The sequence below is a fragment of the Aptenodytes forsteri genome, unplaced genomic scaffold, assembly GCF_000699145.1.
Source record: "Aptenodytes forsteri isolate BGI_AS27 unplaced genomic scaffold, ASM69914v1 Scaffold183, whole genome shotgun sequence".
Taxonomy (NCBI): domain Eukaryota; kingdom Metazoa; phylum Chordata; class Aves; order Sphenisciformes; family Spheniscidae; genus Aptenodytes; species Aptenodytes forsteri.
Genome location: NW_008795918.1, coordinates 165,434 through 190,260, shown reverse-complemented (window position 1 = coordinate 190,260; position 24,827 = coordinate 165,434). Strand labels below are relative to the sequence as shown.

Below are 24,827 nucleotides of genomic sequence, written 5' to 3'. Positions count from 1 at the left end.
GCGGGGATGGGGACGCCGGGCCCGCCGCCGAGCTGCGCCGTCTGGCAAGGCCCCGGCGCGGTCCCTGGGGGGACGGGGCGGGGAGGCGCCCCGCGCGGGGGCCCGCTGCAGGCGGAGAGCCTGCTTGGTTTCTGGCCGGAGCCGCCGCTCGGGACGGCGGCGGAGCGCTTGTTGTGTGCCTTTGCGTTTGTTCGTAAACACGCACCGGTTGCCGTGAAGCTGCCGCCCGTTCTGGGTGGCTGCTCTTCCTTCGTCCGTGCTCCTGGCAGCTCTTGCAGAGTTAGTGGCTTGAGCTAGGCTGCCAGCTGTTTGTCATCGTGACTTGCACCACTTTTACAGTAATGTGACATAGATGTATACGAAGTATAGATAGTTATAAAAAGAGAGTGTATCTTGTAGTTTAAGAAAGTAACTTCTTATTCCTCTGCACATAGAGGCACGTACATACTTTTTTGCCACTGGTACAGAAGTTTTTACTCTGCCTGTTTAAAACCTGTCGGCAAACATTTGAACTGATAAAAACTCAGTGCTGTTTTCTCTCTTACCAAAGCACCATGCTTCGACTACCTGCAGTCCGCAGGACCCTAGCTGGGGTTGCCCAGTCCTCCAAAGTGTGTGGTAAGTGTCTCTAGTTTATACGCGTGTGCATGGTGATAAAATCAATGTACGTGTAATTGACTTACTGAAGGGCACGTATGCATACTTCGTTTGCAGCTCTGGAATTCTGTGTTGTGCTATTTATAGAACTGGAATTATATCAGTACTGTATAACTGTAAGATAAGGAGCGTGGGGTCTGACGGTTTGCGTCTAGCAGTAACTGAAAGCGTTTGTTTTCTTTTTCCACGTCTCTCAGGACGTACAACTGCGACAGCAGCCAGCAACCAAATAGAGGTGTTTGTGGATGGTCATCCGGTACTGGTGAACCCAGGAACCACAGTACTTCAGGTGCGAGGAGTGGCATGCTGAATTTTTCTTGGACTCCCCAAATCACTTCTTGGCAGCATGTTATATTCTGTATAGCAAAAAAAACCCCTTTGCATTGTTTCTTGCAATTCTTTATGGGTGTTTTCGCTGACTGTGATACAGTTTCACATGGTAGAAATCCTTGGGGGGAAGAGTTCAGTGTTTGAAAAAGAAGCATCTGCCATGATTGCCTGAAAGAAGATGCATGCAGCTTGAATCCCAACTGCAAAAAATTACGCTCCGCAATAACAGACTTTGATAAATTCTGGTTGAAATTCGAGCTCTGAACTTTATGTGACCTCTTAGTCTTTCAGAACCTGTTAATTTTGTATCTTAAAGTGGCGTCTCAGGTAAATCAGGGATTGTCTCCTTTTGGTTATTAGTTCTTATGATTCAGAATGCTGATCCTTTGCTGCTTTTATTCTTCTTGGTGTGGGAAGAAATTGAACCTGGATCTCCCAGTCTGTACTCAGCATTGTTGCTTTTCAGGCCAAAACTTCAAGTAGATCTTTTTAAGATCTTCTTTTTAAGAAGCCATAAAATGGGAACGTGGTATAGTGAGTTAGAACATTAAAGTACATAGTGTTTATTTCAAAATAGATCCCTCATTCTTTGGATACAAGTTACTAATTTATTTTGGCATTAGAATGCCACTAGCAGGAGTCTAATGTAATATTTTCTTAAACGCTATTTTTTGTTAGCTTTTTAATTTTGCTTACATGTGATAATTTTTTTTGTAGAAATCGTCAGAAAAATTAGATCTTGTTCTTTTTTATTGAGTTCAGTGGTGTTTCTTCTGGCAGGTATAGCTAGCGCTATAGCGTAGATCCCATCAGCCATGGGGATTTTACACAGGAAAGGCTGTCTTCCTCTGTTCTCTGGAAATCTGCCGTCTTTGTCCTCCCATCTCTTCTTCAGACATGTCATGGAAGACTGTTTCTGAGTTTGGGGTTCTACTGAAGTTGAAGATTGACTATCAGTACTACTCCAGTACCTTTATAGAGAGTATTAGTGTTGCTGAATTGCCAGAAATCATTACGCCCATTGTTGTTTCCTTTATATTTTTCAAATTTTCCTCTTTTGTGCACTTTTCTTTAAATAGTGCATGCTTTCTGTAAAAGTTATTTTTATTGCTAGTGTCCTATATATTAGAGAGAATTATCTCTATTCCTGGAGGAAAGAATGAAAGAGAGGTCAGTTCTCATCTCCTCAATCAGTTACAAATTTTGGAAAAAATGTATTTGATAGCCTGACATGTTTCTGCTTGACCACTGTTTTTTATTTATGATCACTTCTTAAGATGAAAGGTTGAATGCACTACCTTCCTGAGCACTAACACTGTTATTCTTTGAAAAACTGAATAATGTTTTATGAGGTGGAACTGAAAGGTCTAACTAAAATTTAATTATCCTTTGTTTCTTACTCTTTATAGGCCTGTGAAAAGGCTGGAATTCAGATACCTCGTTTTTGTTACCATGATCGTCTCTCTGTTGCTGGAAACTGTAGGATGTGTCTTGTGGAAATAGAGAAAGCTCCCAAGGTATTGGATATGTTTCGTAGGAATTACAATTTTCTGCTGTACTTAGGGCCTAGTTCAAATCTTGTAAATAATTGTTTGTACTGTCATTAGCACACAAATTGTTGTTATTCAGCTGCTCGAAGCAGGTTTTTCACTTCTTCCCACTGGACCGCAGTGATTGCCTATGGATCAAAGTCAGTTCTCAGGCTCTTATGGATTATTTCGCTCCCGGACGTGAGCATTTGGTAGCTGTGCATTTTCAGTCAGATGTATTTTTATTTTCTGTAATTCATGCTTCAACCACACATTTTCAGCTGATACTACACAAATAGTAAACTTCAGATACTGTATGAATTTAGCTGTAGGATTAGTGTCTGCAGTTTTGTCCTAGCTAAGTAGAGATTGTGGTTACTTATTAGTTTATGTTTTAATGCATTATGTACCATTGATGTCTGTTGTAAAATAGTAGTTGACTTCAGGATCGAAGGCTGTCTTCAGCAGTATCAAGAAATCTATGCAGAAAGTTGAGGCATTCTTTTGGAGTTCAGTCTTGGATTACATACTTACATTCACATATAAAACTCTAGCTCACCTCAACTTGAATTCCATAGTTTGAGCTTTGCATCTCTGGAAATGTTGGGTTATCACTAAAGATGGAAGTCATGATGGTCTATCTCGTGACGTAATAGAAAAGTAGGAGGGATTCATTTTCTGAGCAGGAGTTTTTGTTAATCTTGCAGTAATCTTGTGACAAATTTTATTCCAAGACTCTTTGTATAGGCTTTGTCCAAATAAATGTCTAAAATGATGCATACTCTGAACTTCAGTTCTAGAGGTTTTCCAGATATCTGCTGAATCTCTTTGATTTGCCTTATATTTGTTACAACTGACTTTCTTCTTGCTATTAACTACTTGAATTGGAACCTGAAAGTGTAAAATTTTCAACTTTAACAATAAACAAATCACAAATAATTAACCTTTTTATATAGCAGATTATTAATAAATATTGCTTCGAGTGACTTTGTGGGTTAGATTTTCTTCTTTTTTTTTCCTTGCAGATACCTTTTTATTTCTACAACATATTGAATTAATAACAGATGCCTGTGTAAGAATTTGGGGGGGAGAGGTTGGGGTTTGTGCCCATGTTGAGAAGAAATATGTTGCGTTCATGCTTGCTTTGTATGATTACAGCCAGTTGCTGCTTGTGCCATGCCAGTTATGAAGGGCTGGAACATACTGACAAACTCTGAGAAGTCCAGGAAAGCAAGGTACCTTTTAGCCTCCTATAGCTGATTAGTTGTACTATCTGCTAAATGATGTAAAGTTGACATTAACTTTAATTCCTGAACCCAACAGAGAGGGTGTAATGGAGTTCCTGCTGGCAAATCACCCATTGGACTGTCCTATCTGTGATCAGGGTGGAGAATGTGATCTACAGGTACAACATCCAATTAAATTGTCTAGACTTATGTATTAATACTGTTGTCTTAGGTGAAATTGTGCTTTCCAGCAGCCTGGATATGTCTGTTTTCTGTTGTCTGTTCTAGGATCAATCAATGATGTTTGGCAGCGATAGGAGTAGATTTAGAGAGGGAAAACGTGCTGTGGAGGACAAGAACATTGGCCCATTAGTCAAAACAATCATGACTCGGTGTATACAGTGCACTCGATGTATCAGGTAATGTCCTTTTTTTTTTTTTTTTTTTTTTTTTTTTTTTTTTTTTTTTTTTTTTTTTTTTTTTTTTTTTTTTTTTTTTTTTTTTTTTTTTTTTTTCACTGGAGAGAGTACTGAGCAGGTGTATTTATAGCAGTTTGTTACTTGTGAAAGAAACACCATGAGAGGCAGTCAATTTTTCTTATTTCTTTACTGACTGTACTGAAGAATTTTATTTCTGGTAAGGACTGATGGCTGGTTTCCCAGAGGTACCAGACAGCTGTCATGCAGGAGATGGAGAGAGGTGGCCAAAACATGAAAGTGAAATCGGAATTCTACAGGGCAGAACTGGTCCCATGGTGTTAGTGCCAGAGTGGATTTTAAAACATTAATAAGTGACTTCCTCAGCCACAGTTGCAAGATTTATTTATTCTTGACAGCTTCTGGTAGCTGTATTTATGCTCTTCTGTAGTCCTGAGATTCAGTACCAGCTAACTTGAGCCAGAAGGAAAAGAATACAATGTACCTGCCTAATTCTAGAAAGAACTTGTTAGTTAGGACTAATCTTGGACTCAGACTGTGAAGTTCAATGAGCACTGAACTGCTCTGTTTTTTGATTTAACTCCACCTAGTTTTTGTAGCCTCGTCTGAATGAAATTCTGCAGATGTATAGTCCTGCATGTGATGGCACTGACTAATGCGTCTAAGCAATTGTTTTCTTCTTTCAGGTGTATGAACTAAAGCTAATGTTTTATCTTAAGAAAATGAGATAAGGGTTGAAAAATGTGCTATGTTGCTGCTGTTGTACATTCCAGATTTGTTTTTCATTCTTTTTGCATCTACCAGGTTTGCTAGTGAGGTTGCAGGGGTAGATGACTTGGGAACAACCGGAAGAGGAAACGATATGCAAGTTGGTACTTACGTTGAAAAAATGTTCATGTCTGAGTTATCAGGAAATATTATTGACATCTGCCCAGTTGGTGCTCTTACCTCCAAGCCATATGCCTTTACTGCACGCCCATGGGAGACAAGGTATGTATCTTAACTCCTACTGAAGATGCAGGTTTCTCTGTTTCTGTCATACACTTTATCTTAGAATATGTCCATCTGTGATACCAAGGGTTTTCTCTGATTTTTATTCTCTGTGTTTTTGTTGTAGACTTTTCCATAGACCGAATCTAACATAAATTCTGTTATTTACTCACAGCTCATTCAAGAAAAGGAAGAATGTTATAGTTTGTAGACTATTCTTCCCTTATTTTTATTCTTAACATGTTTTGGACTTGTAGGTTGTGCTGATTGCTCAGTAAAAAAAAAAGGTGTATAAAGGAAAATTCAAATTCACTAACTCAGTAATTGTTTAGGATATTATTTAAAATACCTTGTGAAACTAAGCTCTTATATGTATATCTAAAGCTAAACCTAAAGCACTATTTTTTTTCTGTTTGTTTTTTTGTTTGTTATGCAGTCTGTTGCTGCTTGCTAGAAAACTGCAAATGGTTTATTTGTTCTTCTAAACAGGAAGGTAGAGTCAATTGATGTTCTTGATGCAGTTGGAAGCAACATCGTAGTGAGCACGAGAACTGGAGAAGTGATGAGAATTTTGCCAAGGCTGCATGAAGATATCAACGAGGAATGGATATCTGACAAAACAAGGTGTGTGGGAGGTGTTTGTACCCACGTGTACGTTTATGCACGCATTAAAGGCACACTTTGCAGAACCAGAAATGTGGACAGTAGCACTGACTTCTGGATTCCACTGTTAATATTGTAAAGCTATAGTAAAGAATAATTGGTAAAATATGTTTTTAAAACTATAATTGAAGTTACTGAGTTTTCCAATGTTTTCATTTTTGTAGCTTTTTTTTACAGGTTTTTTTTTATTTGTATCACAGGTTTTTTTGCTTGTTTTCGAGAAGGAAAAGTTAAACTTTCAGGGGAAATATTTCTTGTGTTTCTCTTCTCTAATCATTGCAAGCTGTTAGAAAACTCAGTCTTAGAAAATATTTGGTATACACAATTATCTTTGTCTTTGCTCTTTAATAATGTTAGTGGTGTTCACTTAGGTTTGCTTATGATGGTCTGAAGCGTCAGAGACTTACTCAGCCAATGATTAAAAATGAGAAAGGACTATTTGTTTATGCCTCATGGGAGGATGTATTAACTCGTGTTGCTGGTGTGGTAAGAACAATTTTCAATATATGTAGCATAAAATTAATTTCTAAAGCTGGACATATTACAATGATTAATATGAAAACAGTTATATAGAAAAGGGCTTTTTTCTGTAAGGTTAGAGGGGAGCATTTGACTTCTAATCCATTGTATTTCCACTTAAAATTTTTCTTTTGAATATTATTTGCTGTTTTCATGGATTAGACCATCTGAAGAACTTAGTCTTATCATGATTTCATTTGGGGCATTGGGAGAGAAACTACTTTTATTTAAATAGGAAACTAAACTGTTCCTTCAGAAATTTGGGAGGAACCAACTTTCCTGAATTACTCTGATCTATCTGAAGACTTCTTTAAATTTATTTAAACTGTGCTATCACCACTTTTGCCATCAAAGCCATTAATTCTCTATTACTCATATCTGAATTGTGCTTGCCTCAGTGCTTTCTCTGCGTGGTGATTGATTCTCCTGCTCAAACGAAGTGCTGCATGACTGCTCAGGATTTTGATTAAAAATTTTACGTGGGACAAAGTAGAGTTGAATAACTGTAATTAAATTTTCCTCAAGGATGTTTTTGCCTGTGGTACAGTAGCAGGGTTTGTTATGAAAACTATTGCTTCTCAGATAATACCTTTGAGTTGAGCTTGCTACCTGAGCTTGTGTTATGGAAGTTTGTATTCTGTCTGCACTGTAGCTTCATTAAAATAAAAGCATTCACCAATCTTCCTCTCCTCACCACACCAAATGAGAATTAGCCACATCTGAGCAATAACTCAAGTGGGAGAGGCCTGCATAGAATACAGAGAGCTGTTCTTTGCTTATCATGAGTTCTGAAGGAGCTGGAGTTGCTGCCTTGCGGAAGTCAGACACTGCTGATCAGTTTGTGCTGCTCCAGGCTAGCGGTTGCACTGCTGGCTTTGGCACATCCTAATGTAACAAACATTTACCTGGGCCAAATGGGAATTTATTTCAATGGTTTCTTTTGCTTAAGTTTATACTTTCTCTCTCTCTTCAGCTACAGGCTGTCAAAGGGAAGGAAGTAGCAGCAATTGTAGGAGGACTGGTGGATGCAGAAGCGCTAATCGCTTTGAAAGATTTATTGAATAGAGTAAATTGTGATACGCTCTGCACTGAAGAGGTCTTCCCTACTGCCGGAGCTGGGTAAGTGTTCAGGCAAAGTATGTTTGTAATTAGTATGTTAATAAACTTTCCAGTCTGCAAATCATCTCATTGTAAGATTCTGAAATGACCAAGGATAGCAATTGCTGATGCATTAGCAGGTTTTGTTTGAATTTACAATATTCATTTATAGACAGTATTTATGTATTATGAGTTGATACATAGTCTCTACTACAGCAAGGGTTGCACACTTTACTGTATGTTGAGGCTGCTGCAGTTTAACAGTAGGCTACTGAAAGCCAGTTACACTCTGTTGTAAGCTGGATAACTTAACCTATTTCTATTTGTGTTGTGAAAACCATAGTACAATTATGACCTTGTAAACTGTAATAGCAGATGAAGTTTGTGAAGGCTGACAATAACTGTAAATGTAGGAGATATCCACATTGTAATTCCTTATATGTTTTGCTGTCTTTGATACTCATGAAAGAGAGAAGCCTTACTTTTTATTTGGGTTAGTAATTTGGATTGAGAAATCTCTTCTTTCCCTTTCTTTTCCTGAGATGAAAAAATATTTTGAGCATCTAGAATCTTTACCATATCTTCATTCCTTCCCTTTACTGAATTCTCATCCTCTTTCTTACATCTTTTTGTTATAGCACAGATTTACGCTCTAACTACCTGCTTAATACAAAGATTGCCGGAGTGGAGGAGGCAGATGTCCTGCTTCTGGTTGGCACCAATCCACGCTTTGAGGCACCGCTTTTTAATGCTAGAATTCGAAAGAGGTTTGTATTCCTTGGTGGTGAATAAGCATGCAAATCCATCTGGATTTGGTACAGTGCTCAGGTGGAGCCACAGGCAGTAAGTTGAGAGCGTTCATCCAGACAGACTCACTGGATTTAGTTCACCTTTTAGTAAAGGGAATGGCGATACATGTGTAGAAAAAAGGGGTCTCTTCTCCCTGTAGTATATAGCTATGTTTTGTTCATTCTCACTTTGACATTTTATGTAAGTTCATATACTCAGACATTTATTCCTCTGTTACATTACACAGACACCTCAAATTTTCTGTCTTACAGAAGTTTGTTAAAGCATATTCCTTAAAGAATTATTTTCAGCATCAGTTTGCTGCTTTTTGTATTGTTGTAACAAATCAGACTTGCTGATTTTAGAAGTGGTCATTCAAGTTTAACATTTTCTTTGGCAAGTAACGTGACTTTCCCAAACTTTTGAACATAGCTAATGCAATTTAATTAAAGATACGTCAGCAGGAGACAAATGAGGTTTATAAAAGCCCTGTCCTTCCTAATGCTGGGATCTTCCAAAGTATATAATTTTAAACAATAGTGGCCTTAAAATTTTGAGAGGAAAAAATGCAGTGAAATTTATGAACGATTCATATATCTTTAAGTCTGTGCTATGAGAAGCTGCAAAAAAGGAGAAATTTCTAACCGACTAAATTTTTCTCTGGTTATCTAAGAAATAAGTGGATTTCTAAAACCGTGAGCACTGTCAAATTCAGAATTCTTTCCTCCTACAAATGACTTTAACTTCAGTTCTGAAGTAACTAAGAGTTAAGTCAAGCTAAATAAACTTAATAGTAGCTGTAGGTGTGTGTGGGGTTTTGTTTTGTTTTTGCCTAACACTGGAAAAGATGGTTTAAAGTTGTAGCACCTCATTTTGTGCAACCCTTTTTTTCCACTGAATTGACCGACATTTGAGGGGAGGAGGGAATTGAGTTACGAACTTCTCATGTAAGGCATGTTGCTGCACTGGTCCCAGAATGTACGTAGAGAAGTAGTCCTCCTAAAAAAACCTTAAGCTTGCTTAACAGTCAGAATAATGCTAAACTGCATGTTACCAAAACAATGAATACCGTTTACATTCCTTTGAAAGAATTTGCATCCTATTTCAAGTCATTGCTAAAATTATAATTAGTGGCTTTGGTTGAGTAAAACTCTGTATTTCTTTGATTTTTATAAAATGTTTGCTGTGTTTTCAGCTGGCTTCACAATGACTTGCAAGTGGCCCTTGTTGGCTCTCTGGTGAATTTGACCTACACTTACGATCATCTAGGAGAGTCCCCACAGACACTCCAGGACATTGCTTCTGGAAAACATGCATTCTCCAAGGTATGCACAACTTAAGAGTGTGACTGTTAAATATCAGATGTATTGAATAATAATCTGAATTCCCCACAGAGATAGATTTGAAGAGAAGTACCATGTTGCATATGGAGTTATTTGCTTTTAATCAAATGCAGAGATGAGGTAATGATTAGTGTCCACCAAGTATGTGTGAACTGTTTAATATATTCGGGTGTGTAAAACTTTGCAGTGCAGGAAACTCCTGGAATATTTCTTGATATAAAACAGGCTATTTCAGCCGCTGCTGTTTCCATTTAAATGCCTGGTTATCGAGAGTATAGTTCTGTATTGACAGGGTAGCATACTGCTTGTAGCAGTTTCTTTTGGCTTTATGCCTAAATGAAACAATGACCATTTCAGAACCGTAGCTTTGCATGGAAGACTTACGTAGAAATTACGGGATTTATTACATTATCTGCACCAAGAATTGTCTTCAGAGCCTTGGAATGAATTTATTGATTCTTTACTTGCACAGGTCCTCGACCAGGCCAAAAAGCCAATGGTGGTGGTAGGTAGTGCAGCACTGCAGCGCAGTGACGGAGCAGCTATCCATGCTGCCGTTTCCACCATTGCACAAAACGCCAGGACTAAGAGCGGTGTTGGTTCTGATTGGAAAGTCATGAACATCCTTCACAGGTTTGCTTTAAAGCTTTTTTGGAAGCCACTTTAATTCACGCTGGGCCTACACAAGTTACCACAACGTATGTGTGCAGATTTCTTTGTGTACACACTAGTGGCTTATCAGGTTAGAACCTGTAGGGAATATAAAAAATAGAAGTACAAACTAGCAGAAACTTTTTAATAAAAATGGGTTCCTTGACCTGGCAAACTTTTCAGGTTCTCCATGAGGTTTTATTAATCTATTATATTTAAATGTAGAACTTAAACTTTAAACTTAGAGGTATAGAATACAGGAGAGCTTAATAACATACCACAGTGCTCAGTAGAATGCACAGCAGACCAGTGTTGCTTGCTAAATGATTGCTTTTTATCTAGAGGATGAAAAACAAACAAAATGGCAAGAGTATTTAAATAATACGGTTTCTTACAATATTCCTTTTACTGTTCAGTTTCTTAACTGAATAGTTAATAGAAAACCTTCAAAGCTTTTCATTTTAGGGCTTTTGATCTTACTCAGTTTATTGGGATATTATTCCTTTTAATAGGCAAGCTTCTTTTGGGACAGTCCTTCCCGACTTTCTTTCTAAAACTCTGTCAAATTGACTACCTCTGTAAAGGAAAAATTATTTCAGCAAATGTAGGGGCGCTCAGATTCAGAGACTCAACAAAGTCCTTCTGCCAAAAGCAGCTTCACTGATGTAAAACTAGTATAGCAAGAGCAGGGCTTGGTCCTCTGAAGGAAGCTTGAATACAAAATCCTGCTGTTGATACTGAAACATTTAATACCAAAACACTGATACGTTAAAGAACACTCATGATACCTTTTTTTACATGTGGTTTGGCAGTCTTTCATATTACTGACTTGCATGCTTTTGGTGCACCATCCTCTCTACTTTAAGTGTAAAAACTAGCTTAACTTATTGGAACCTCTATGTTTGACTACGTCAGACAAACAGTAACATTGAAAGGTCTGTACTCTACAGAGAGAATCTTTTTTTCTTTTAAATATAATTGTAAGTGGCACCTGATTATGCAGGATTATGCAAAACTGTTTCTTTGGACAAGAAAAAGACCGCCAGAAAACAAGAATGATTATTTCATTCTTTTAAAAGTATTTTTATGTGTGAATAAATGAATAGTGATGAAATAGATGCTTCAGAGTAGCTGATGGTCCAGTAGCTGGTCTTTCATCTTCCACGTGAGTGCCCTAAATTAAAGGCCTGTTGAGTTCAATTCATAGCTGAGATGTGAACCTTGATGTTCCAGATGACAAGTGAGCTGCCTGCCACTAGGCCCTGCCCTGGAACGTCTGCCTTTATTTTGCTATCCCATCTTAAATAGGTGAGATTCCCCGTGAAAACTTCAAATGGCATCAGTTTGTCAAAATGCAAAACCAGCCTGATATTCTATCAAATACTCTGACAAAATTTTCAGCTGCCTTTATGCTTCATTTTTGTCCTGTTACTGTTAGAAACCTCTTATGGCCCTTTGAAATACTTAGTCAAAAAAAGAAGTTAGGTCTGTTCTGATGGGAGAAGGAGAATTCTGAAATAACTTAAAGTCATAATGTGTTTTTTCCTACAGGGTTGCAAGCCAGGTAGCTGCTTTGGATCTGGGTTTCAAACCAGGAGTGGAGGCAATTAGGAAAAATCCTCCCAAAGTATTGTATCTCTTGGGAGCAGATTCGGGTTGTATAACACGTCAGGATTTGCCAAAGGATTGTTTTATCATCTATCAAGGTAATTAGTAGATGTAAATTAAGAAATGTTGCTATCTAATAGCTGGAGAGAAAGCCTAAACAGTGGCGTATTCTTACAAACATATCTGACCCTTTGATAAATTCTAGCCTTCCATTTCTTCGCAGAAAATAAACTTCCAACACATAACTGAGATACTGGTTACCTGTTTCTTAGGTAAAAATGAGAAACTGTTGATGAGTAGTAAGGGAATACATACCAGCTAGGTCTTCTGGAGCATAGCTTCAAACCTGGCAGACAAAATGGTGTCGGTTCCCAGCTGTTCTATCATACCAAAACATGGTCTTACCTTAATTCAGTAAGCATCCTTGTTCCAGGAGCCCCCCAAAGCTGAGTGACTGTAGAGACTGAACTACCATTTACTACTGCTTGTAGTCTGTTCATTCTCCCCAAAGTATTAGGCAAGTAAGACCTCAGAGCAGTCAGCCTAATAGGCTTTGTATTACTGGTTAAGCGAACCTTAGAAACTCCTTTTTTCTGGGAACACAGAAATTCTGTATTGTGTTAGTAAAGCATTTCTTTTTATTTTGACTTACTTATGTCTTGTATGGTGGCATACTGTTTCCTCTTTCCATGTATATAGGGCATCACGGGGATGTGGGAGCTCCTATGGCTGATGTTATTCTCCCAGGAGCAGCATATACAGAGAAGGCGGCCACATACGTGAATACTGAGGGTAGGGCCCAGCAGACAAGAGTAGCTGTAACACCTCCTGGGATGGCAAGGGAAGACTGGAGAATTATCAGAGCTGTCTCTGAGGTACTGTTGCCGTTATAAATTGCTTCTAATAAAAGTACACTGAGAGGTTAAGTTCCTTTTATATTGAAAGTATTTCCAAAGAAGAGGTACATTTTCAGGGAAATACATGACTGTAGTCTTAAGAAGTAATGTTTTGTATTGAATCCTTTGTTAATTCTGAGAGTTAAATCATACTGTTTCCCTGTTGAGGATAGCACTAGTATTGTAGCTGCCGTATGCTATTGGAATGCATAATGGGTGAAGCTTTGCAAATTCTGTTGGTCTTCATGAAGTGCTTTAGAGGAAACAGGTGGGAGGATGCAGTTTCTTGCTTTTTAGAAAGAAAACAGCATGAACTCATAGGACAGGATCTGGTATCATTAGATAAGGTCAAATACCTGCTTACTAGTCACTGGGAACAAGATGCATTGATAATTGCATCAACTTTTATCAACTTTGGTGGTAAGCTAGGGAAAGTACAAGTGACATCTGTATGGAAGGAGAAAAGTACTTCTTGTCTTTTTCTTTTTTTCCTTTGTATAGCAAACAGGACAACCTAGTTTTTTAACATGGGGAAGTCTTAACTGTAGGCATCAGACTTCCAACAGAATACTGTGACTTTGCTTCTGTTTGTATGTTATAACTGCCTGTGTTTCCAGGAGTGTAGATTTTTCCTGATTTTACTTTAGGTATGTTAATGGATTGGTAATCTAAACCCCACTATGTATTAAATCCCTAGACTTGATGGCATTTCTTTCTGTGAATCTCTTAGTTGGCTGGTATGACCTTGCCTTATGAGAACCTTGATCAAATACGGAAGCGTTTAGAAGAAGTATCTCCTAATCTAGTTCGATACGATGACGTGGAAGAGGCTAACTACTTAAACCAGGCAAATGAATTGTCAAAGGTAACGAAACTAAAGCATCTGGGCATGATTTAGTGCTGTTATGTGGTTTGATGCTTTTTAAAGAAATAGGCCTTCTTCATATGTAGTACTACAGGCATTCTTTGACCTGCATTGAATGCTGAATTCACTAAACAAATGCTTTGGTAATGAGTTCCTATCATAAAGCTGACTCTCTCTTTTTTTTTTTTTTTTTTCCTTTCCCTTTCCTGCCACAGTTAGTGAAGCAACAGCTTCTTGCTGATCCTCTTGTTCCACCTCAGCTCACAATAAAAGACTTTTATATGACAGGTATGTCTAGGATGGCCTTTCCATTCTGAAAACAGCAATACATTTTACTTAGCTTTACAATAAGACTCTTATGAGGCATTTAAAGCTTTCCACTAAGATGTGTAGGATTTGAGTCTTTTGAAGAAACAAAATTTTCCAGTAAAAGATTTGGAATTTGCATAAAGCACAGACTATTGGACAATATTTTCAACTAAGCAATTTTCCTTATCCTCTTTGTATGCAGTCCTGTACTAAGTCTCTTTTATATTGTGTCTGTGTATCATTTTGAAAATGAACAGTTATAACACACTGACATGTGTTTGGATTTTGTTTTCAGATTCAATCAGTAGAGCATCCCAGACAATGGCCAAGTGTGTGAAAGCTGTTGTTGAAGGTGCACATGCAGTAGAAGAGCCAGCCAGCTGCTAGAGACTAATCAGACTGCTACCACCTCCATCCAAGTATTTGTGCAGTTAACTGCTGTGACTGATTATTTTTTTTCAGTATCTATTTGCTAGGTCGTTGTATTTCTCTGTTCTTCATTCACATTTTCATCAGCTCAAATAGTCCCATAGTATTATTGGACTGTTGTGTCTGAGAGAACATGCAGCACTCAACTTACTGTACCCAGAGGCAGAGTACATGATGATTGTATACAAATAAATTATAATACCAAACAAGCCATTACCTATGTAATTCATATAGCTCTCGCTTCTTGCATGAAAAGAACTCGGTAAGCAACTCAGTAAGTCTTGATTTGCTAGGAACAAGTCTACATGGCAAAAATACTAGATTGTAACCTTCTTCCAGAGTATCCAGGTATCTTAATTTTAAGCACTGGTGAGAGTGTGAACATGCTATTTTTGTAATGCACTTTCAGAGCAGGTTGTCCCTCTTTTGAGTCAAGCATACCTGGTTTATGTCAGTATTCAGACCTACCACTGCTCTAGATATTTGTATGTTTCTCCATTTCATTTCAGTTGAGAAACTACTCATAGAGGAAATAAAAATAATGTTGATGTCGTGAAAAAGAAAAGCAATTTTCACACAGCTTCCTCATATTGAACTGTTTTAAAAATTCAGCAAGAAGATAAAGGCCTATAGCTACACCAGTTCAAATACAGAAAAGATCTCAGTTTCTCTGTGCGCTGATCTTTTTATAGCAAAGTGGGGGAAGGGGTTGTGTGTGCTGTTGTGGGTGGATTGGGGTTTTTTTTTGTGTGTGGTGGTGTGTTGGGTTTTTTTTTTTAAGCTTTAGAATGACTTCAGCATAGCGACTCTCTCCTCTGTTACGTTGGTTAATGTAAATTTGGAAGAAGGATAGCTTGCTCTTCAACAGGCTACTAGAGTAATAAGGTTTGGAGTAATCCTTCCAGGAATCATGCACTTCCAACTTTATTTAAAAAAAAAAAAAGTTAATTTTGCATGAGGAAAAAGCTACATTTTCCAGTATAGAATAATACTGAGTGCATGAGCGTGCTGCTATTCAAGCCTTAGCTTTATAGAATTCCTTTTTTCTTCCATGTTTGAAATTTTTCAGTTACAAGCAAGTAATTTTTAAAAATCGTTTTCCTTCTGCCGAGGAAGAAAACTCTTCCTGGTTATCCTGGTATAGCCCAGTGTCCTTACACTAGCTGACTAAGTCTTAAATATTGGACATTGTTTGACTCAGCTTGCCATCTTCCAGTTACCAACAGGGTCAGTTCTCTTGGTGGTACAAAATAAAGACAACTATTCACTTTATTCAAAGATACTACTATGCATGTTAGAGACATCTAGAAATACCGTAGTCTCTTTTTAATGCAGCAGTTCACAGGACCCCATAGCGTGTATGTCCATATGCGTGACCAAATACAGCATAAAACCTTCACGTTGTCCTTGTGGAATGTTACTTCTTTAGGAGGAAGAGGGGTTTGTGGCAGGGACATAGCAAAAGAAGAATTTGTGTGAGAACATATGCTAAAAGCAAGGCAGTTGGCTCTTCTCACAGATGGTAGGTTTAAGAGGAAAGGGTGTAGCTGAATCCTATATTCAGTAAAACATTTGGTTCTCAGGTTCCTAGGATGAAAACCTTTTTTTTTTTTTTTTTTTCCCTGAAAATCCGTGTTGTACAAACACAGAGGAATAATTTCAGCTGTGCAGCAAGTCAGTTACCACTTCTTCACTTAAAAAATTACAAAGGTTCAAAAGCTTTAGAGAAATTTATTTTTTTGCCTTAAATGTTGTAGCATTATTTAACTCTGGGAGCTCTGGTACACATTACTTTTTTGGTTTTTTTGAAAGCTCTGCATCCTTCAGTTAGTGTATATAGGAGATCCTTATTTCTATTCAAAAAGTGTCCAGCCCTTATCTTGAAAGACATAAAGGATAAGAAGTACATGTGGCACTGTCTGTCCTGCTTCTACCTTCTTCCCCACCTAACCAGTCACCGAGTATAGAACTTTTCAGCCAAACTTGATAGTAGCAACAAGGCTCTTCATGAATTTGACTGTTGGAAACTAGATAGTAAAGAGAAATCTAAAGTGGCGTTCTTATCAACTGAGTTTACAGTGTAGCCCTTCCCTTATCTCTTCTGTTTGTTCTGGTGGCTGGACAGTCAGTTCACATGTGGACTTTTACCCAGCTAGTGATTAAAGGATAGCAGGGGTCTGCAAAGGAATGGAGGTGATGTAGCCTGGGCAAAGTATTGGAACAGAAATCTACCGAAACAGGGCTATTCGTGCAACTTAGTTCTGTTTATTAAAAAAAAAATAATTAACAGTTAGTGCTACTACTTGCTGGTTCTGAAGCTGCAACCTCAGATTAAAGCAGAGCATTATAAGAAGGTGGCAATGAAGAGCTGGGATGATGGGAGATGAGCATGCTCAAAGTATTGTTCTTAACTGTTAAAGTAAGAGCTTATTAGCTAGGTGATACATTGCCTGAACGGTCAGTTCTGCTGATGCAGCTAACCTCCAAATGCAATGTTGGTGGCTGCGTTTATCCAGACTCTGTTGGGGGGTGAGCAGGGGGTTTATTGTACTTCATTTTAAAGCTAAGACCAGAACTGAAGGCGATTTAATTCCCCAAATGCAGCCCTAGTACCACCTGGTGGCCAACTGGCAGAATTTCTCACTGGTTGCATCGCCAGTTACAGTCCAGTAACCTTTATCTCACTTCTTCCTGTATGCTCCTTGCCTGCACAGACAGCGCAAGAAAGAACAGGTACGTGTCTGGGAGAGAGATGGATGGGTTTAGTCATTAAGTATCCTCTTCTCTCAACACAGCTCTGTGTGAGCATAGCTCTTGCATGCAAGCAATTAACCCCAAACATGGCTTAGATTAAATCTTGCCTTTATGTAGTCTTGTCTTCAGCAGAAGGTTGTGGGGAGTGGAGAAGGAAGAGGGTGTGTTAACTCAAGGTAAAACCCTACTAAGCACTTATTTTCAAGCAAGTTTAGGCCAGGTTAACACAAACAGTCAGACTGAAAAGAAACAAACTTTGTCAAAATACTGCAGGCAGACTTAAACATCTAAGTCTAAAACTGTGATTTTAAAAACAAAAAAATTTTTTTTAAAAACCCTGTTCAATAGCCACCTTCCTGGAAGCACCAGCATCCCATGGATACATCCCTACAGTTCCAGAGGGAGACTGCTTTAAATCCTGGGCAATTTAGTGAGCTTCTTCAATAAAAAGAAACCAGACAATGTAGTCCCAAATGGAAGTCAAGTCAAACTGAGGTATGTTCTCAGCGAGGCTCTGAAACAGCCAACAAAACTAGGCCATTCATAAAAATAGTTGCAACTGACTCATTTTTTTTAATGTATTTTGAAGCGTAGCTCAAGGCAGAAAAGGAAGTGTCTGTAGTGTTTCCCCAGGAAGTAAAAAAATTTGGGATCAGTTCCTCTTCTGAGGCCGATAGATTCTTGCAAGACAGTGGCTGCTATCTGCTTGGTTGGGGGATGTGCTGTGTATTACTGTTGAAGCCGATAGAAAATGCAGCTTAGATTCATAGAGCTAAAGAAAAAGCGGGGTGGCAGCCTGGCATCAGCCTTAATCAAAGAGAAAAGGTAGTATAAACCTCATCTCCATCCCTGTCCCCACATGCCTGCTCCTCATAAAATACTCTAAACAATGGCTAGGCTAAGCTAAAACATCCTCTCCTAAAACAAGACGGTCTCTTAATAATGATTTGTTTTGTTGTCCTTCAAATATGCAATTAGATGAAATCACCTTCCGTGATGAAGGGTTGAAAGACTGACTCTTTAAAGGCACTGACAGGACATGAACAGAAAAAGTGCTAACAAGCAAACTGATAGAAGAGGACTTAATTGTGACTACCATCGTGGAAAAAAATTAGCAATAAGTAAGCGGGGAATTATGGAGAGCACCTAGAAGTTAAGGACTTCAATGACAACTGAAGTAAGCTTTTCATCAGGAGTACAAGAACACGTTTTATGGGGTAACTTCTCCCAGAGTGACCTGAGAAGTTGCCTTGCTCAAGAAGCAGTTTTTAAATTCCTATTTTTAAAAAACCCACCCTATTATTAATTTATTAATAGATATTAACAGATAATTATTTATTATTATTCATAAAATGTCAAATGGGCACAGGTACCTTTGGGAACGAAACACTGAAGTTTACAGAGAGCCACAAGGAAAACTTTGTTCAGAAACAAACACTGAATCCTTCGCTGCGTGTGGGGCTTATACAAGTCATGTTCCTCTGTTGTGTAAGGTTATATCCAAAGGACGCCTTACAGTAACGCATATTAGCTGATGGAATGATGTCAGCAATGTGTCCCAAAGTACCTGGGTATCCCCAACTCCGCACAACTGAGCACAACAGAGGAACGGCACAGAGAGTCGTAAGAGACATAAAACCTTGCGACTCAAACTCTCTCTGAGTGACTCCATAATCGGCAAAGCCTGCTAGCTAAACACTGTTAATAAATGTTTTCCTCTGGCTACGTGCAAGCATCCATTTGCAGTGCGTAACGCTGAGAAGCCTACTGAGATTTAGAGGCCTTTGTGTAGTAAGACATAACAGCTGGTAGAGACGTCTCTTCACTCTGATGCTAATACTGAATTTTGAATATACTTAACTAGTATTTCAAAGAAATAATTTTATTTCTTCTTGTCACCGTCTGTACACCCGCGTCTACGTTTGAAACAGATCAGAGATGAGAACCATGCATCAAAAAGGAACATAGTAAGAGCAAAAAGCTTCATGTATAACAAATAACTTTCAAAATCCACTGGGATCTCATGACCTTAGACACTAATTAAGCCTTATGCTTTGATGTTAGCTCAACTCCAACTACTTTTTGAAAAATCCTGTCCTGCATGCTTTTCATTTCTGAATTACCCATCACAGGATATTCCACACCTTTGTTGGAAGCATCTTATACTGGCTACTTTCAGAAGATTAAGAGATCGCTGATTTGGTCCAGAGTGGGAATTCTCATCTTTCCGATTTGCAGTGATGACCAAGACCCACTCTAACTCGAATGTAAATGAATAACTGAACTAATAGCAGAAAGAAGGAGCGGTGATAAAGTGTGTAGCTTCTTAACCGCTACAATCACAGTTAATGAAATATCAGTAGACGGAAGCAGATAGTAAAAATACAGTAGTATACTTTGAATTAACAGTGGGCTTCCCAGTAAAATGAGACACTATAAGAGCATTCTGCTGGGACGGTTTATTCCATTCATTTGTCGTCTTTAAATAGAAGTCTCCACAGATGCCCGTCACGTACTCTGGACAACCTTCCCACAATTAATAGTTTTACTACTTTGTCTTTGCTGAGCTTTAGGAAGACAATACCATTTATTTAATGCAGATTAAAATACACATTGATAATGAAGAACAGATTAGTTAAGACTTAGTTAATTACTATTTTCAGTGCAGTTTGCTATCAATTAATTATATTATCATGCAATAGCTAGCATACGTCTGCTCCCAATTGGTTAGATACTTCTGCAACTATATTCCTACTGAAATCCACAGCAAAATTGCCATTGCTCCAGTAAGCTTTAATGAAGCCCCTAAGACTCAGGAAAACAAGGCCAGTCATCTGTACTTTGTGTTGCTTTGCTAGCATTTATGACTTTAAATGAAGTCAAGCAAAGTTACTCTGTTCTACATATGGCTTGTCCTATACTTTCAGCTGTGCTATCTGCCACGTAGGAGTGCACTAAAACATGGGCTTGAAGGGGTTTAGCAGCTGAATGAAGAAACTGAATTTATGCCATAACTTGGGTGTATTTGCTAGAGAAAAATCCTTAGACTGTAGACTGTTTTCAGTACAGGGACTCACTTCGATGTTTGGAAAAAGTGGCAAAAAGCATGCCAGTTACCAAATACATAGTACTACAGTAGACAGGATAACTGAAAGTCAGATATGCTAGAGACAACCACTGCAATAAAATTTCCATGTTAAAGAATTGTTGAAAAATAACAATAAGCATTTTTCAATAATACTATTATGCTGGGCTTTAATGGTTAGCTTGACCCCAGAGCTTACCACAATTAAATAAACCAATACCACTTAAAACTGCTGCTCAAGACATTGCTTAGAAGAATGTGTCTAATCATAGTTCAGTTTTTTATTTGTCACCCTTTTCAGTGTTTAAATGCCTAAAGACAAGATCTTCTGAACAAGTGTGGCTCTATATATGAAAGTCTCTAATGAACATATATACACTTTGAGTTCCTCCCCTTCACAATATTCACCTGCATTTTAAATGAATTGCTGACCCGTCACAAGCATATGAAGGCATTGGACCTGTCTCCTCAGAATGTATGCGTCTTTCAAGGAATAACACCAAGATGCTGACATTATAACACTATCTGCTGAAAACCCCACTCTTCACCACAGGTCAGGAGTCTAAGTCACGCTCCAGAAATTCCTGAGGTGTGCACTGGGTGCGCATATGACCTCGGGAGGGAGTCAAGGTTCATTTCTTGATGCAGCCTCCTCCAGTAACTGGTACACAACCTAAAGCATCTATTCCATTACTTCTATTAGACTCACAAAGCTGATTCACTATGTCACTGCCCTCTGTCTCACTGTTAAAATACCAGTGAGACACATCAGCAAAGTATGCCTCATTAGCTAGAAACTAGTGATTTAGGGAACATCATTAATATTCTTTGACCACCCTGTGCTCAAGTGTACAATACATTTACTGGCTGGAGCGGTTGGTCCAGGGATGTGGCCACTTTAAAGTCAAGGCAGACAGACCTCTTCTGTAATGAAGAAGTGGAATTTCCAGAATACAATTCTTCATGTTGTACAGGGGATGTTTCTTGCTTTGGGTTTACACACCGTCCTTGTACAGGAGTCTCGGAGTCCAATTTGTTCTCCAACATAATTTCAGAGCACTGCTCTACTCTGTCAAAACGATGCATCTCCTAACTTGAGAAGAGTCTTTTCCATAAAGATAAACAAATCTTTTTTTAAATTGTCTTTTAATTCCGCATTACTAAAGCTATCAGACTTTGCTCCTTTAGGGTATTACTGTGTAACATTTTGTTGTCAGCAAAACAATTAAAATAATATTTTCAATTTTTAGTAAGTTACTGAAAAGCAAATCCTTTTAAGCCTCTCAGGTAAATAAACAAAGTTTTGTTAAACAAATTGCTCCATCCATAATGTACAGATTTTATTTTCTCTGTTGAATGGTTACACAATAGTCCATGTAACTAAGATCTCATGAATTTTTCCTCTTTACTTTGTCCTCCTCAAAAAGACTCAATTTTTTTTTTTGTACAAGACACTAAAAAACATCCCGTTTCAGTTTTCCTATTCCAAACTCGATTCCAAATGTTTCTCCTTTCCCTTAGCATTAAGCTTTGGGCTCTGCAATTAACACACATCAAATAGATCTCAGGATGTGACCAAAAGGTGTAATGCTACTATGATGCATGTTTGAATTTAGGCATGCAAGTAATCCAATTAAAGTCAGTACCTGTGAAGTCAAGCACATAAGCCGAAGAAAGGCTTTAATATTGTTTCTGTGTCCAGGTTCTCAAGTGCTTTCACAGCCATTTCTCTAACATGTATCATCTGCATCCCATTTAAAAAAAAATACTAAGATACCCCTCAGTGTGCTGTGCGGAAATTCTCAAGAGTACCACAGAAAGACTCAGTATGCAGCAGTTGTTCATGGTATGACTCTCTGCCTAAAACACTAAAAATTTCTTAATAGTGCAATAAAGAGAACTAACTTGAATTATAGTTGAGTTATACCGAACTACTGAATTACAGTTAAAAGTGGCAATTCTCTTGTTTAACATAATGCTAGATACAAGAAATCACTTAGTGCAGAAACTTGAATTCAGTACTCTAGCAAAACCCTACCAACTTGGCAAGAGTTTTACTCAAGTAAGTATTGAGTGATTCTTCAAACACTTCTGAATTATTAATCAGGCCTGCAAGCACTTGCAAACTGGGGTCTGAGAACTTGGTCCTTTATTTATTTAGAATAAAAGAAAAAGAAATATTAGTTTAAAATACATTTCTTGAATTTCTGAACCCATTGAGATAATTTATTTGTAATATTTCAAAAGGTTTTTTTTAATCATCCCATATATGACCAACATTTGTAATCCCTGTCATTCCTGTAATGAATTGTAGATATAGAATATAAAAGTATTTTTTGTTTAAATATCTTACAAAAAGAATCATTATACTTCATGCTCCAAAGCACACAATAGTGACCGGTGAGATTATGAAGTATCTTAATTATGGCATTACTTCTATACAAAATCTTTTAAACTACGATACAGGAGCAACATATTTGATTATTTTTTTGTTTTTCTAATGTCAGAGCAGAATAATGCATTTAATGGATTAATAATCTGATACAGAAAAACACCTCCTATGCAGTAACTCCATAGAATGCAACACTCTGGATTATTAAAATATGCTAGGCAGACTAACCGTAATTTAAAAAAATTCCTGCTAAACAAAAAATACGCAGTTTGACACAAAGACCAGCTGACTTTTAATTATACTTTAATTCAGACTAATTTATCTAAACGAAAACCCACTATAAACACACAAACTACGCTCACTATACTAGCTAGGCAAACTCACAAAGTATGTTTTGAAAACGGAATTATTTAAATTCAGGAATAACTTTTTTTTTTTTAAAGATTACAGTAACTGAGCTAAACCAACATATTTCAGATTTGACAGAGGAGGGGGAGAGGTTGATAACATACTAAGTAATTCAATACCTTCATTCATATGACCTTAGTCTGACTGCAGTTCAATCAGCCTATACTACCTGAATAATTTTTACAATGGAAAAAACGTAAATAATTTTTTTTATGTACAGCTCATTAGTTTCCTAATTATTTCCTCTTCCTTCAGGACAAATAAAAAGGCATCTTTGCAGTTCATCTCTGAACAGGGCTGTGCATAATCCTATTTCAAGAAACATTACCATAGGTCTGCTGAATACAGTGATCAGTGTCTTCACCTATAGATACACAGTAGCATCTCACATTGTAAAAAATATATGAAATGCCGTCAAAACAATCTAATAAAAACATCTGCAACAAAGAAAAACACAACGACTATTTTATATTACAAGATATTGTAGTATAAATTAATAGCATTTCTCAACTCCGTAAAGAAGAAGTCAGGAATAACAGTATTCATAAATATCAGGAACAGAGCTCCCAAATCAAAACAGTAACTTAAAAAGAACAATAACTAAAAAAGAACCAAAACAGATTTGAAGAAGGCTGCAAAGTGCTTTGAAAACACTAAAAACAAAACTCAACTAGTGCCTCCAAATATCTTGCTATGAGCTTTATTTTTTCACATCCCATCCTGAAGGGCAGACAATGCTAAATTTATGACAGATTAGCAGAATTTCTCAGATATATATCACAGGTTCCACTCACTTGCATTAAATCCCCCAAAGCTTCTCTACATGGCCTACTCTAGGGAAAAAAAAAAAAAATTAAAAATAGCTGTTTTTTCCTACCTGTACATTCAGTTTTATTTACAATACCTTGAGAGACAGAAAGATGTAATGGTACAGTTACGCCAAACTATCCCACATCAATCTCAGCTGTTCTACTGAGAGTACGAGTACCAAAAAAAGTTACACTAACTTTCACAATTACACATTAATTTTTAGAACTAACACACAACAACAAAAAAGTTACCAACTTTATAAATTACAGGAAAAAAATACGAATTTTTAATTTTTAAAGAAAAATACAGTTACTAAAAATATATTTTTTACCGTACCTCTTTTTAATTTTTTTTCCAGAAAGCTGATCTTAACAGGTTATAAATAAAATTATTTCTTCAGCCACATGCCTTTGTATTTTATTTTTATTTAAAATAAAAAGTCACATAAATGATAAAAAATTTGGTTTTGGCCATTTGGCTCCCTCCCCGAAATTGACACTTTATAAAAACCTTCTGTACTTCTTTTCCCCCTCCCTCTCGCCCTCTCTACTACCTCCAAGATGGTAGGAAAGTTGTTGTTTTGGAGGGCAGAGGAGCCGCTCTCTGATGTTATGTCCTCTCAGTGCCTGTAGTGGTGCTGTAGGAGGCTGCTGGCTCTCTTCTTGAGCAGCCCCAGCAGCCCTGCCTTCTTTGCTGGAGAATATATTCAGGGATTCCCCTTAATAATCACCTACCCTCTGAACACTTTGTAGTTTTAAAATAATAAAGAGCCCCCAAAGCTTCCTCCCCGCAAAAAGCAGGATCTTCTCAGAGCCAGGGGGGCAGCAGCTCCTCAGCACAGAGCCCGAGCCCATTCCCAGTCCCTCTGCTGGGGAGGAAACTCTGATCTGTCAGCCCAACAGAGGGAAAGGGGGGAGAGGAGAGAGAGGAGAAAAAAAAAGCAGCTGGAAAGGTAAGCCAGGCCCGGCCTGCATCCCCGGGCTCGCGTAGCGCGGCAGGCGGTGCGAACGGTGCGGGGCGGGCGGGGAGGCGGGCTACG

The 24,827-nt window shown here is 37.9% G+C and overlaps 2 protein-coding genes across 5 annotated transcripts in view; both read left to right on the top strand.

The window, feature by feature from the left end:
- Positions 1 to 15,004, top strand: part of NDUFS1 (NADH:ubiquinone oxidoreductase core subunit S1) — a 15,591-nt gene extending 587 nt beyond the window's left edge. Inside the window, exons 2-19 of the mRNA XM_009284630.2 lie at positions 551 to 618; positions 855 to 946; positions 2,397 to 2,504; positions 3,675 to 3,751; positions 3,840 to 3,921; positions 4,031 to 4,161; positions 4,984 to 5,169; positions 5,659 to 5,793; positions 6,204 to 6,318; positions 7,325 to 7,470; positions 8,088 to 8,216; positions 9,434 to 9,563; positions 10,054 to 10,214; positions 11,784 to 11,938; positions 12,540 to 12,715; positions 13,467 to 13,601; positions 13,817 to 13,889; positions 14,206 to 15,004. Of these exons, the coding sequence (XP_009282905.1) occupies positions 555 to 618; positions 855 to 946; positions 2,397 to 2,504; positions 3,675 to 3,751; positions 3,840 to 3,921; positions 4,031 to 4,161; positions 4,984 to 5,169; positions 5,659 to 5,793; positions 6,204 to 6,318; positions 7,325 to 7,470; positions 8,088 to 8,216; positions 9,434 to 9,563; positions 10,054 to 10,214; positions 11,784 to 11,938; positions 12,540 to 12,715; positions 13,467 to 13,601; positions 13,817 to 13,889; positions 14,206 to 14,297 (2,187 nt within the window). The 5' untranslated portion in view covers positions 551 to 554 and the 3' untranslated portion in view covers positions 14,298 to 15,004. The remainder of the gene's footprint in view (positions 1 to 550; positions 619 to 854; positions 947 to 2,396; positions 2,505 to 3,674; positions 3,752 to 3,839; positions 3,922 to 4,030; positions 4,162 to 4,983; positions 5,170 to 5,658; positions 5,794 to 6,203; positions 6,319 to 7,324; positions 7,471 to 8,087; positions 8,217 to 9,433; positions 9,564 to 10,053; positions 10,215 to 11,783; positions 11,939 to 12,539; positions 12,716 to 13,466; positions 13,602 to 13,816; positions 13,890 to 14,205) is intronic.
- A 9,316-nt stretch (positions 15,005 to 24,320) lies between these two features.
- INO80D (INO80 complex subunit D) overlaps positions 24,321 to 24,827 on the top strand; it is a 39,591-nt gene continuing 39,084 nt past the window's right edge. For all 4 annotated transcript variants that reach the window (XR_002086266.1, XR_002086267.1, XM_009284629.2 and 1 more), the window contains exon 1: positions 24,321 to 24,740. The gene's annotated coding sequence lies outside the window, so the exon portion shown is untranslated. The remainder of the gene's footprint in view (positions 24,741 to 24,827) is intronic.